General features: G+C 48.5%; 2 protein-coding genes across 4 annotated transcripts in view; one reads left to right on the top strand and one right to left on the bottom strand.

The window, feature by feature from the left end:
- The window catches only part of RANGAP1 (Ran GTPase activating protein 1), a 23,615-nt gene extending 15,748 nt beyond the window's left edge, over window positions 1–7,867 (bottom strand). The window contains exons 1-3 of the mRNA XM_006917386.3: window positions 7,616–7,867; window positions 5,143–5,292; window positions 780–907 (exon numbers count right to left, since the gene is read on the bottom strand). Coding sequence (XP_006917448.1) covers window positions 780–907; window positions 5,143–5,254 — 240 coding nt within the window. The 5' untranslated portion in view covers window positions 5,255–5,292; window positions 7,616–7,867. The remainder of the gene's footprint in view (window positions 1–779; window positions 908–5,142; window positions 5,293–7,615) is intronic.
- A 6,509-nt stretch (window positions 7,868–14,376) lies between these two features.
- The window catches only part of ZC3H7B (zinc finger CCCH-type containing 7B), a 40,662-nt gene continuing 40,432 nt past the window's right edge, over window positions 14,377–14,606 (top strand). For 2 of the 3 annotated variants that reach the window (XM_006917384.3, XM_006917383.3), the window contains exon 1: window positions 14,377–14,558. In XM_006917384.3, the coding sequence (XP_006917446.2) occupies window positions 14,547–14,558 (12 nt within the window). In that variant the 5' untranslated portion in view covers window positions 14,377–14,546. The remainder of the gene's footprint in view (window positions 14,559–14,606) is intronic. The other variant, XM_006917385.3, reaches the window with a different exon arrangement.

Here is a 14,606-nt window from a genome sequence, read left to right as displayed (position 1 = left end):
AGCGTGGCACAAGCCTAGCCTCTTACACCATTTCTGGTCTGGAAAGCAAGGCTCTTCTCCGCATGACTCTTCAGAGGATTTCATGTGCTAATTTACACTGGGATCCCCAGGAAGAGGGACATGCAAGGACGGAAATCCTTCTGACATTTTGAACAGGCTACCCCACTTTTCTCAAAGAGCTGGTGTGCTGGTGTTCAGTGGAACCCACTCTGGGACACATTGAAAGGGTACCACGTGGATCTAACTGGTAAGAAAGAATCTGCCATTCTGCTGTGAAGAGGGCAGCTAGCACCTTCCCAACAGCCCAGCATCTGAGCTGAGGCCTGGCCACTTCAGCCCAACACGAGACCCCTCCATCAGGCAGTCTTTGCCTTGAGCTTCCGCTGGGCGGACTGAGCGTTTGTGAGAACAGGGAGGGTTCTTGAGGCCCGCTTCTGTGCCCGTCCCTCCTCACAGTGCCAGATCTGTATCTCAAGCTGAAGGCACTCCCTGTCCAGTTCTGCTCCTTCCCCGTTCATCTGTCACATGTGTTGCCCACTAAACCTTGTATATTAACAGCGTCTCAGTGTCTGTTACTAGAGGACCTGAAAGGACACTTCATGCAGGAACAGGGGCCGTGGCTAGTGCTGAGTGCTCTGGGGAGGCCAGAAGAAGAGGGGCTATTTGTGGTGATCGTCAATAAGGCAGGGCCCGGGAGGTCTGGACACAGGTGGGTTGTGGCTGTTTGATCAGAAGCTTGTCCCCAAACGGTCTGGGCCCACTCGTCCTGAAGATCTCACCTTCAGCTCCGACTTCTTCTCCAAGGCCTTGGCGATGACTTTAGCTGCTTCTACGCCCACCGTGTTGCCCTCCAGGCGCAGAGCCTCGAGGCTGTCAAAGTCTTCAATCTCTTTAATCACATCCTTGGCTGTCAGGACCAAAGAACAGAACCTTATTCTTTTAGAGTCATGAAAAACTGAGAGAGGAGAGAGCCTAGCCACGACCTTGTCACTCACAATTCCAACAGCCATGATGCACCTCCCACGTGCCAGGCCCTGGCTTACAAAGGATACTCAGATGGGCTCACAGTCTAGCAGGGAACACAGCCACACAGACAATTCTGTCATAAATGTTGAAACAAGGCATGTGTAAAAGGCCTGGGGGCCAAGAGAAAGAGCACCTGGCTGCTTGGGGTGAAGAAAGTGCTCGTGACACCTGGTGGGTGGTGTGCCTGAAGCCTCCCAGGACAGGGAGGGTACGGGGCCAAGCAGGGAAATGGCACCCACGTTAGAGGGCCAGCGGACACAATGGCACGAAGGCTTTCAAGGGTTTAATCATTCATATTTGGGGTGCTCATTACTGTAGTGTTTTATGATGATGAAAAATTACAAAAGACCTAAATGTCTATAGACAGAACACAGGCTGATAGGTAAGGTACTGGGGTGCAGTTACACTAACGTCTTTACGAATGGAGACAAAGGCATTTGACTTAGAAAATATTCATGTTAGAGTGGTGAGTGAAAAATGAGGTTAGCCAACAAAATTTTTCCATAACACTTTTTAAATGTTACATGAATTCTCTCTCTCACACACATACAAAGGAACGTTCAGAAAGACAGAAACCAAATGCTAAAGCAGTTCTCGAGGCGGTGGGAGTATGGATGACCCTGCGTTTTCCCATCGTCTGCACTAACATGCTCTCAATATAGCAGGTTATAAAGCTGCTTTTAAAGTATCTGTAATATGATTCCAATTATTAAAAAAAAAGATGACCTCAGCTATATTTAGGAAAAAAAGAAAAAAAGACTAAAAAATGTACAAAAATTGACAGTAGTTATATCCCTGAGCTGTGTGATAATATAGTTTTTACCCTTTTTTTTAATGTTTCTGTATTCTACAATGAATATGTATTAACTTTGTAATCTGAACAAAACACACCACTTACATAAAACAAAACAAAATCTAGTCTGGATGGAAGAGGATGGAGTGGGTGGGGTAGGGTGACATGGTAGGGAAGAGATGAAAATGGATACGAGGAATAAAAGTTTGAACTTGACCTTCTAGCTTACAAAGCCCACAGAGGGTCTCAAGAAAGATTGTGACTTGCAGCTCCCTAAGAAGTCCCGAGCTGGGGGCCTTTGCACACACCTGCCTCCCATTCTCTCGCCTCCGCGGTGGCTGCACTTCCTCAGAAGCCCTTGCCAGCCTCCCAGCCAGGTCAAAGCCACAGCATCCCAGCCCCATCTCACACGTGTAGATAATTTGAACCCGTCTAAATGATTATTCGATCATTACGTGCTGACTTCATTAACACTGTCCTCCTCGCTGGGTCATGAGCTCCATGAGGAAAGGGACTCACTCCGCCTCTGCTCGCACATGTACGGATAAGCACTTAACACACTAACATATGTTTTACACCCATCAACTCATATATTCACAGCTAATAAGGTGGTTACTGTTATGTCTACTTCACGATTGAGTACACTGAGACACAGAGAAGATAAGTAAATGCCTACAAAGTCACACAGCTAGAAAGTGGTGACCAGCATTCATTTTCCATTTCTCATTTCACGGGCGGAAAGGCTGAACAGGTATGAGCCTCCCATTTTCTAGAAGGGGAAGCTGAGGCTTCAAGGAATGAAGTAACTCTGCCCAGGAGTTCAAGGGAAATGGCAGAGCTGAGCTTCAGACTGGGTTTCCGACAGCGAAGCTACATCCTCCTCCCCAGACTCTTGCTTCTGTGCACAACCACGGACTCTACGCAGCCCCCCCACAGAGGAGCCCCTTAATCCCTCCCTTCGCTCTGCCCCTCTCCTGGGCGACCGCTCTGCAGGGGCCACCTAGAGCAAGGGCTGGAACACATCTTGGGCTTTTGGAAGACCTGCTCCAAAAGGAAGTCCCCTCCAATACCCGGGGACTGGCCAGGTCAACACGGAGAGGGATGCTCAGCTCAAGGGCGTGTTTACGCAGTCCTTAAAAGCAAGGTGACAGACGTCAGGGTCCCAAGGGAAGACAACTTATGCTGTACAAGCGACTTAAGCACAGAAATACACAGGTGCGATGCTTTCCAGGAGTCCGGCCTTGACGAGAATCACATGGCACAGACCAGCCTTGGAGGACAATGCACCAGAATGGGAGGGGTGGGGAGGGGAGAGAGTGGAGCCACGATGAGCTGCCTTTCTCACTTGGCTTTCAGTCCAAAAATGGTTAGTCATACCTAAAGACAGGTTACAAACAGGCCCGAACCATTCCCGAATAACCCAGTCATGAGGCTGAGTGGCAGGGAGTTCTCTTTTCAGCCTCTGCAACCTCACGAAGTAACAAATTCCAGGTATTTATCCCTTTGCCATGTAAAACAGGAAGGCCTTTCTTTGGTCCTTAAAGGTACTTCCTGCAGAGAAAAGGGCCTTGTTCTAATCATCAGTTTTATGGTCTCGTGCAGGCCTTGCCCACCCGTGACACACTGGCTCACTCCCAGCCAAGATTAAATCCCTTTCTGGGCCAAGGATGAGGCCACCAGGCATCTCAGCACAGCATTCAAGGGCCTCTGCCCTGGGCTCCCTATAGGATTCTGACTTCTTCTGAGCCCACGCCATGTGTCTCAGCTCCTATGCCAAACTCATGTGGTTCTCCCTGCCTGCAGTGCCCTCTCTCCTTGAAATCCTCCTTCAAGGACAGTTCAAATAACACCTCATCCAGAGACTTTCTGGGCCCTCCTAAGCTAAGTGATTCCTTTCGCCTGCCCTCCTTCCCAGAGCCCTCTGTTCTCGTCTACCAGAGTATATTCCATCTTCTGTCCCGTTAGTTATTGGGGTACCTCATTCTCATTTCAGGTTAGGAGCTTCTCAGAGGCTGAGGCTGTCAGCCGGGCATCCCTGTGACCTTCTAAATGCGAGGCGGCATGTTCAGCCTGGCCTGGTGAAGGGGTTATCTGCACTAATTCAGGGCCAGACAAACTTGAGTTCTAAGCCCAGTGGGACTACTTACCGCTGTGCTCTTAAGCAAGTCATAGCACCTCCCTAAACCTCAATGTTCCAACCTGCAAAATGGAGATAAAACCTACTTCAAGCGCTTTCGTGAGAATAAACTGAGTTACTATTTGTATGACACTTAAGACTGCCTGACACAGTGTTCAATGAATATCATTTAGTAGCAAATCTATGTTCAAGGCACTGAGCTGAATGTCTACAGAGAAGCACAGAAACAAGGATATAACTGGATCTTTGTTAAAATCCTAGCTTTGCTATTTACCGGCTGCAGAACCTTGGCCAAGTTACTTAAGTCTCCTCTAAGTCCTTTTTCCTTATTTATAAAATGGCAACATTTCTACCTCCTCCCTCAAAGATGATGCAAGGATCAAAAGTAATAAAAGCACAGGGAAGAACTCGGTACATTTCAAGGCCCTGCAGAGATGTTAGAAATGTGCGTCACCGTGCTCCCAGCAACCCAAGGACTCGAGCAGTCTGTGACCTGGTGGAGGTGGGCAAGCCTACCTGCACACCATGACAACCAGGCAAGTCCAGACTAGTTTCCCTGGCTGGGCCAGAACCTTGAGAGGCCTCGGGATTGGTCCGTGCCAACCATGCCTTGGCCACAGATGGAAAGAAAGGGTCTCCATTCTGATTCCTAGTTCCTTCCAGTCCTGGTGCCCATACACAGCCAGGGGCATCTGCCCTCTCCCGGGGGCATTCAGCTGCATGGACCAGACCTCCCGAGAGGGTCTAGATTGTTGTTTTAATGCAGCTCCAAGAGGGCCTCAGCTCTGGGAAAGGTGACAGGTATTTCCAGACCTCCTTGGGATCATGGGGGTGAAGGTGGGGGTGGATCTCAAGTAAGGAGCTGGCGACCGCATCTTGGGACTGCCATTAACTGTGGTCTGCCACTGCCTCTATGCCCCACAAGAGATAAGCGGCCCTTCCCAGCTGCAGCCTGAGCTATCACGGGCAAGAACGCCCACTGCAAACATGAAGAGTGGCAGGGAAGCCTGTGCACTCAGGGCACATCACCTTTGAGCCTCACTGTTGGATGGGCCCAGTGATACCTCACAGAGCTGCGGAAACAAATAATGTGATAAAGCAGCTAAATGAGTCTGACAACTAGCAAGAGCAAGTGCCCACGCGCACACTCCCTTCCTCCCTTGGGTCAGCCCCTGCAGGAACTCACCATCTTCTGCAGTGTTGAGTTTGAGACTTTTGCCTTTGAAGCTCAGCTGTCCCCCAGCCACCTGGGTTTTGGCTAGCGTCTCTGCCAACTTGGCAATGTCTTCAGAGGCCATGCTGGACACGCTGGTGGGCTCCCCTGGAAATCTGCAAACTGAGAAGGCCAAAGTTTCATTAAGAGAGAAGAATCTCCCTGCTTGGGGAGGGCAGGGTAGGACATCAACTGCTTCAGGGGCCTGAGCCCTCCTTCCCTACTACAGAAATCTCAAGGGCTAAGCCACTGAGAGAAACGGAAAGAAAGAGTATTACGGAAGGAACAGTTCTAAATGGTGGAGGAGGTAGCAAGAAAGCAGAAGAATCACATTTTGCCTCTGAAGAGTTACCATCTTGCTACAAGTCCTCCTCCGCCCAACTGCCCCAGCTGGGACATCCAGTAAAGCCATAGAAGTCACACAGCTGCTGCGCCCTGGTGAGTGGTGATTGAGTCTCAGACTCGTGGCTGCAAAGAGCTTGTCCCAAGCACACACCTGCCTGATCATCTTGGCTGCTCTCTGTTTGAGGGTCCCATTTCTCAAACAGGACGTAGATAGCTATGGGATCCAGGTCATCCATCCCAGAGAATGCCCCACCACCCACGCTGGCATGACTCGGGGGGTGAGGCACAGGGGACAGCCCACTGCACATCTGGTTTCAACCTTGGCCAGGAGACAAGGCAGCCCATGGTGGTCAGAGCTCAGGGGTTCCTAGGAGACCAGAGGTCTCTACATCACAACGGCCACCATCACAATAGACCAGGGGCACAGTCGCTGAAAAAAGGAGCTTCCGGCCTGGAGCTCAGCAGACTGATAGAAAAGGAATACTCCACTTCCCCAAAGAGGAAATGGCAGGTAATCCGGGGAGACCAAGGAAGACTGATATGGGGGGATTGAACTAGGAGATGCCCACTAGGAGACTCCTACCAGAACGATTCCTCTCCCAATCTGGTCATCCTCAAGATATAGTTGTGATAGCTCCCCATCCTCCCACTCGCCCAGGCTTCAAATTGCCAACTTCTCACCCCTTCTCCTTATCTTAACCCTTATCGCCATGGTCTGTCTGTCTTTATCAACAAGCAAGAATTATTCTTCTGGGGAAGGAGGCGTCCACTCATTCATTAAACATATATTGAGTACTACTGTGTGCTGGACATTGTTCCAGGTACCAGAAGTACAGCAGCGAATGAAACAAAAACCCTGCCCTCTCGAAACATATGTTCTAAACAAAATATTTAGTTAAACGAGGCAGTACCTGATAAGAAAAATAAATAAGGAAAGAAGTGAGGGAAAGAATTGGGGGGGGGGGGAATGGGTGGGTGTTGCAATTTCAAGTAGAATGGTTAGAAAAGGTATTATTAGGAAAGAAACATAGACGTGATGGATGTCAGGGACTGGGCCATGCAGATACCTGGGGGAAAAGCATTACTGCAAATGCAAGGGATCTTATGGGGGAGAGGAACTTCAAGGAGGCCAGTGGGCCTGGAGAACAGAGAGAGAGGATGAAAGGGAAGTAAGAGAATTAACAAGAGGCCCAAGTCACAAAGGCCATTTTAAAAACTGTGGCTTTTATTCTGAGTGACAAGGAGAGCCCCTGGAAGGTTTCCAGGAGAGGAGAGAGGTGATGTGACACATTTCGACAGGTTCCTCTATCTGACGAATTCAGACGGTGCTCCAACGAGGAGATGAAACAATAAAAATTAGCCCCAAACCCCACCACCTCTTGAGGTTCTGGGAGGGGACAATTTGAGACCAGAAAAGTGGTGGTGGAGCCTCCAGGTGGAATAGGAACACGATTTATCAGCTGGAGGAAAGCCCATACCCTTTAGTGTACACACACGACCCACATGCAAGACTAAGAAACCGAAGCACAGAGGGTGAATTCATTTGTCCATAGTCTGCAAAGAGGAAACCGGCAGAGCAAAGACAAACAGTAAATACGCAAACAGTCCTCTTCCTTCTCGGCAGGGGCGTCACACTTTCTTAGGTGCACAAACCTCGCTTCTGCGAAGCGTTAGCAGTGACTCACGCCGATTCCCGAGGGCTGCGGCGTCAGCCCAGGGCCTCCGTGGGTGTGAGCCTATTGGGAGGCGGCGGCGAAGGAGCGACGCGCGAGTTGGGGCCGCAAATGACAGGCGGGCAGCGTGGGAGCCCCACCCGGGATTCCCCACCAGGGATCCGACTTTACACCGACGCTAACAGCAGACGCCACTGCTGGCAGCGGCGGGATGCGCGGGCCAGGCCAGCCAGGAGCCCTCTCTAAGCCTCAGTTTCCCCATTTGTGAAAGGGGCCAGCAGCCCCACTCCCACACCTCCGCGCTTGGCCATCGCAGTCGCTGGGGAGAAGGCGCTCAAGGGCGCCACACCTTCCTCGCCCAGTTCCACAGCCGCCCCGCCCCCCACCCCAGGCAGGTGACAGGGAAAGGAAAGGGACCTCGACCTTACCGTAAACAGACGCAGCCGCGTGGGACGACCCAAGCGCGTGCGTCCGACTGGCGGACTGATTTAGGGTGCGGGTCAGGTCGGGGGCGCCGCCTCCGAGTCCAGCAGTGCCGAAGCCCAGCCCGCCTGTCTGTCAGCTCTCTTGGCAGTTCTCGCCACTCGCGTCTCGGATACCACCTGCTCCCCGCACGGCAGCGGATGATGGCGGAGGAGGAGGATTTTGAAAGCCGGCAGTTTCTTTCCTTGGATTTGATTTGTTCGAGGCCCAGACGGCTGCCCCTGCCCCTGCGCGCGTGGCCTCTCGGGTATGGTAGTCCAGTTCTCCCGCGCGAAGCGCGACGGAGCGCAACTGCGAACTACGATTCCCGTGATACACCGCGTCCAGAGCGCCTTCGAGGGCTACCTCTTTTCGGCTTCTGGCTCTTTCTCCCCGAGACCACAGGGCGGCGTTTAGCCGCGAGCGCCGCGGGGGACTACAATTCCCTTAATGCCTTGCGGCCGAGCGTCCCAGCCCTTCCGGAAAGGTGCTCGTTCATAGAACTTTATTGACAAAGGCTGGCACTGTTCAGCGAGAAATAGGTGTCCATTTTCTGAAATGAAAGCTTCGGCCTTTTTTGTCCCACGAAATTGAAAGGACATTCTAAGCCTTCCACGTAAATAGCCACAAATTACTTGATAATTAAAAAGAGGAAATAGTAACGCTATAGAAGAGAAACTCTGCCACAACATCTTCACCCAAGCGATCTACGTTAACATCAATAACGAACAAACTGATACCGATCGCACACCTCCCGCTGTGATGCACTGAGGACACAGCATCACTATCAAGTCAGCAAGGCATAAAATTAATCTGATCATGGGCAAACATCAGACAAACCCAAACTGAGGAACATGTTACAGAATAACTGGTATGTACTTTTCCAAGAACGTTTGTCATGAAAGACAGAAAAACCGAGGAACTGTTGTAGATTAAGAGAGACTAAAGAAAATACATAGTCTTGAATTAAGTCTTGGAGTTGGGGATGGGGTGGGGATTACTATAAAGGGCAATACTGAGACAATTAGCAAGACTTGACTGTATATGAGATAATTTATTGATTTTTTAATTACTATATTGGGTTATTTAAGTGACTGCCCTTGTTCTTGGGAAATCTATGCTGTAACCTATTCTCAAATAGTTCGAAAAGGTGTATACAGGTTTCTCTGCTATCCAAAAGTAGAGTGGCAAAATGTCAACACTAAGTGAATCTGGGTGAAGGGTATGTGGGAGTTCTTTGAAGATGTTGGCCACTTTTCCGTAGGTTTGAATTTTCTAAAGTGTCAGAACAAAAGTGGTTTTTTTCTTTTCACAAAAATCTTTTAACCACTATATAAATAATGTGTTCATCGTAAACATTTCAACCAATCAATATTGAGCAGGAAAAAAGAAAAGTAAACATTACTGAGAAACTCTAGCACCCAGAGACAATCACCATCAACATACGCAGCCGTCTTTTCCAAAGTTACCTCACAACTCAGCCCACACACATGTTTTCGCACTACCTGCAGTTCAGAGTTAAATATTACAAGCCAGATCCTGTCGCATACAGCTTATTTAATCTTTGCAAGCACAAAGGAAGGGGGTATCATTACCACCCTTCCCAGCACAGAGCTGAGAAAACCGAAGTGCCAGCCCCTGGTTCCCAAGACTACTCAGATGTGGGTCCCCTTTCCACCCTCCTTCTCCTCTTCCTACAAGGCCCATATGAAACACCACCTCTCCCAGGAGGCTTTTCTACACCACTCCAGGCCAGATGAATTGCCTTCCTCTGGGCCCCCACGGGAAGCTGCAAGCTGGCTCAGCAGTGGGTCTGCAGCTTTGAGGGCTTTTTCACAGAGTTAATAGTAATCTTGACAGCTTCCTCTGCAGTCATCTTGGCAGCATCCTCTCCGGGCCAGGCCTGTCATAGGTGCTTCAAGTTTCTTCATTTTAACTGGATTGCAGCCAGAGTCATCAGATATTTGCTTAAAATGAATCATCATCTGAGAAGGCTGAGACGCTCCCAATTAGGCCCAATGCTATTCCTGTGCCGATTCCAGCTAGGACCAATCAAATCGGTCTGGGGGGTTCTTGAGGGTGATCCGCAGGCTCCTTTTCTCAGTTTTACTTCCTGAGACTTTCCTTGGCCCTCTGACGGAGATGTCTCAAAGAGAAGAGGAAGGTGGGTGGTGGAACATCTTAGGGGATCTTCCCCTACCTCGTCCAGCTGATGGATCATAGGGTTTTCAGAACTGTAAGAGAATTCTTAGCAGAAACTCAATGGTCTTCAAAGACCAGGGAGGGAAGAGGAGGTAATGGTGGCCCGGTGGGGCTTGTGGAGAACTGGAGAGTAGATGGTCTGCCTGAAGGTGTTCACATTCAAAGCTAAAAATCACACATCCAGCCTGACAGCACTGCTTAGCAATCCGGATTCTTCTATCTGTTGCTCCTGAATCTAGATTCTAGCACAAGCCCCTTTAAAATGGGAAGACTGGGGTTTAAAAGAAGGGGGTTTGTACAGTGAGTCAGAAGAGTTCTGAACCATCAGTGTTTCCAAGCAACACATTTGTCATCTCCTCTCCTTCTCTATCTACAACTTTCTCTCTTTTAAGTTATCACGTTAGAGCCCATCTGTTTGCCTAGCTCAAGAAGTGGAATCATAGCCTTTGACAGACGGATAAAGCCATCGTAGGCCACCCCTTTCCTCTTTTCAACAGATGAAGAACTGTGGCCCAGAGAGGTCAAATAACCTGCCCAAATTACACAGAAATTTAGACAGGCAATAGCAGAAGCCAGATCTCTAGGCTTCTTTTTAACTCACACACAAAACAGGTTGTTCTGTGAGCGCGAGGTGGGAATAAGGGGAGGAGGAATGTTACAAAGCTTTCTCTCTGTTGTGCAGTGTGTTGTGTTTTGTTTTTTTAACGTTTTGAAAAGAAAATCAGGCTGCCTCTGATTAGTTTGGTTTACTTTAACTGAGTGTTTTAAATTCCATTCTGGGGCCTGAAAACAAACTTAATTGCCAATTGTAAATGGAATAAATAATATTTATGCTGAAGTGCTACCAGGGCTGCAGACTTGCCATTTAGTCAGATCAAAAACAAATTCCTAAAGTATGCCAGGCACGTGAGGAATGTGGAGAGAAATTCTTAAGATCCAAACAAGTGATTCCTTTGGGGCCCTGGTGTGGGCCTGACATAGCCTCATGCAGGGGACCCTGCCTCCTCATTCCCAGGGGTCACCTCCCCTGGTGAGAAGGGGGGTCTGTACATCATCTGTAAAAGACAACTCAAACCACATCTCCCCCTGGGCTCCCCATCAGAACATACTCTTTTTTTTTTTAACCTCCACAAACAACCATAATTAAAATAATTCATTAACTCTATAAATAGTTATCGAATATCTACTTGTACCAGGTACTATTCCAGCTCTGAGAATCTAGTGATGAATGAGATAGAAAAAGATGGTGTCGGCAGAGCAGCTTAAATTGGGGACTAACATTTGTAAAAGGTTTTGTGGTACCAAATGCTTTGGGTAGATGATTTTCTCTTTTAAAAATTCTCTTGTTCCAAAATGGCAATAATTAAAAAAAATAAAAACTGATGGTAATTTTTAAAAAATAGTATAAATGTAAAAGAGCATAAAGAAGAGCTAAAAATTTCCTGTTTCATTTTTAACAAAAACGTTATGGTGGAGGGATGAAGAGAAGGATGAATATGTGATAAATAAAAAAAAAAGTTAACAATTGTAGCATAATCTAGGGCATGCGAATATTCACTGTACAGTTCTCTCAGCTGTCTGTACGCTTGGACATTTTCACAATCAATAACACGCAGGAGACAAACGTGACCATGTTTTATCCGCTGCATTTCATCCACTGTGTTAGAGGTCGGTGGCTAGCCTATTTCGGCCTCTGGGCTCCTGGGTCCTCCCCTCTCTTTTTCAAAGTCACTTTCACTTTTGAGAATCTGAATTCTATGGAATTTCACAAAAGAATGTATTATTTATTTGTTTTTTAGTTAACCACAAATTTTTCATTGCTTTGCATGCAGAAACTCACTTAACCCTCAAAGTGACCCTATGAGGAAAATACTCTTACTATCCCCAACCTAAGCCTAAAATTGTACATACATCTTCAGGATCCTTCGCCAAATCCCAGCTTAAGATCTCTTGTTGGAGGGCTGGGACCCAGGACTGGGCTGGAGCTGTGGGGACATGGGGCTTCTCTGCAGTCTCAGGACCCAAAGTGGGGCCTGGCAATGAATGTTTATCAAGTGAGCGAAGGCACACTGCATATGGTGGCAGGTAAGGTTGCCACATGCTCAGGCCCTCCCCAGGAAACAGCAAGGCATCTCTGGGGGCCAGGCTGCGGCCGGCCTAAGCCTGGAGCAAAAGGTGCTCGATGGAGAAGTGATAACTGAATGATGCACCTGTCAGTTGCTCAAAGGTGAGCATAAGTGTACAACTCCCCTTCTCCAGTGACCTACTCACATGACAGGCCCTTGTGGGTAGACAGTGATGCAACCAGATTTAAGAAGTCCCCATCAAGGTACAGTTATCAGGCCTGAGAATGAGTTCCGTCTCCCGCTTTCTTAGCTGTGTGACCTCAACCAAGGTGCCTAACTACTCTGTGTCTGTTACTTCACCTAAAAACAGGTAAAAACAATCTCTACCTTACTGAGTTTGGAGGACAGTGAGAGAATCAACATGTATGAAGCGCTTGGCCCATGGTAAGAAGTGGTGGCTATTACTGCTATTTCAGCTTCACTGTGGGGAAGTAGAGTATTACTTCCCAAGGACATCGGGGAATTGGGGTTCCCGCAAAAAATAACCTGCTGCTGCTAAGCTTGGGGCCTTTCTCTCCAAAGCATTACCACTTCTGGTTGGGGGCTACATTTTAAAGGGCCATGTACCATTTCAGGCAATGCAGATAGTTTAACCAGTGGGTGCCAAACTGAAGCGATGGGGGGCTGTTGTCCAGCTGACTTCCCCCTCGAATGCTGGTTAGTCCTCGTTTAAGGATATGTGTTATTCCACTGGCAGTCTAGGATGGCGGAATCTCCGCACCATTTATCAGCTAGTTCATTTGAGGCAAGATGTAGGAATCGAAATGGAATCAGCATCTTCATCCACAAAATGGGAGTGTAATAACAATAGTGCATAATCTGATAAATTGTTGAGCGTTTCACTGTAAATTGCACAGGGGGTGTTGGAACTAACCTGTATTCATCCTCCACCATGGGCTAGGCACGATGCTACATGCTTTACAGGGGTTATTTCACTGTAATCCTTAAAATAAACTTAGGTGTTCTTATCCTTCTTTTATAGATGAGGAAACTGATGCTGTGAGATTGGCCGGGCTCACACAGTTGGCAAGTGGCAGAGCCAGGACTCCAATCGACCTTGGTCTCTCTAATGCTGCCTGGGTGACATCTCCATCATACTTCCTACCTTCCCTAATCGCCAGGCTTGTACTGTGGCTGCCTTTAGCTCATGATCTTAGATCTATCGCAGGTGATCTAGGGGCTGATCTCCTACTGCACGTCAGAATCCACACGGCTATGCTTTGTCAGAAATATTGAAACAGAATCTCTGGGCTGGGGAGGGGGCAGGGGACAGGATTAGAGGTCTTCATTGTAAACGAACCCCATCAAGCAGTGAGTCTGAGGGCCACTGGACTCTGCTTTTCATTTCTGGACGTAAACATTCATCTTCTTAATACCAGAGGCCACCTTTTTGTTTTGTCCTAGAGTAATGAGGTGAGAGATGGCATCCACGGAAGGAAAAGTTTGAGAATTTCTGAAGATGCATTTTTTTTTTCCTTTCAAGGCTCCCTTAAAGCACATAGTAGAAAGGGTAAAACACAGCCTCTGGAGTCAGAATTGCCACCTTGGACTTCATCTCCAGCCTCAGTTTTCCATCTGTAAAATAGGCATGCTAAAACCAATCTTCCAAGATTGCTGTGAGAATTAAATAAGCAAACACAGCACCAGTTTCTTGTCCCTCCCAGCATTTACCACAGTGTTTAAAATTTGTCTCCACGATGTACCTACCCCCAGTTCCTAAGATTGTGTCTGGGAGAAATGTTTGTGAAAGAGGTAACATTTGTAAAGTCTTCCAGGCCCACGGCTTATCCTCAATAAATTTTAAAAATGATATTTACGCGTACATATATGCGTACATATATATACTACGTGTGTGTGCAAAATAAAGAGACGGAAATTTGAGAAAACTCTCAGCAATCAACGGGGCAGGTAGTGGTAGGGTGGGATGACACTGTATTTGGAATCCGAAGCTCTGGGTTCAAATTCAGTCTGGTCCTGGCCAGCTCTGAGGCGGTGCCAGGATGCTTACTGCCGGTCTCTCCTTTGGTAATCTCCCCTTACCTTTTGGGACTTCTAAGCAGCCTCAAATCCTTTCGGGAAAGATCCCACACATTAGAAATCCAGCCCATTCCTCTCTGAACCTCTGGACCTCATCTGTGGAAAGGACACAACGCAGCTAGGGGTTCTGGAAGCCTTCACTGAATGCTCCTGGAAACCAGGGGGCTTTGACTCGTGTGGGCAAGGGCGGAGGCGCAGAGTCAGATCAGCATCCGCCCAGAAATGCAAAATCGCCAAAAGAAAAAGCCCTAAAAGGAAAGTGCACTTAAAAGAAAATAAAGGTGAATTCCAGGCATGAGCTTTCCAGGGGGCAGGGGGACTTCCCCGCCCCCTGGGCCTTTTAGCCCGCGCCGCCCACCCGGCGCCAGGCGAGGGGAGCCGCGCTAGGACCCGAGGAGGAAGCGCTGCAGGGAGACGGACGGGGCCTCCAGTGGGTGCTGCCGCGAGCGGCCGGCCGAGGGGCTGGAAATGAAAGTACAGCGCTCCGGAGCCGCATGGACGGAGCTGCCAGGGCGGCGGCGCCGGGAGCAGGATGCGGCCGCCCGTAATTAAATAGCATTTACTCTTATTATTACTAATAATAATAACGTAA

This window comes from Pteropus alecto, unplaced genomic scaffold (assembly GCF_000325575.1).
Source record: "Pteropus alecto unplaced genomic scaffold, ASM32557v1 scaffold157, whole genome shotgun sequence".
NCBI lineage: Eukaryota > Metazoa > Chordata > Mammalia > Chiroptera > Pteropodidae > Pteropus > Pteropus alecto.
Note: the sequence above shows the minus strand (reverse complement) of the source record. Positions and strands in the feature narration are given on the sequence as shown.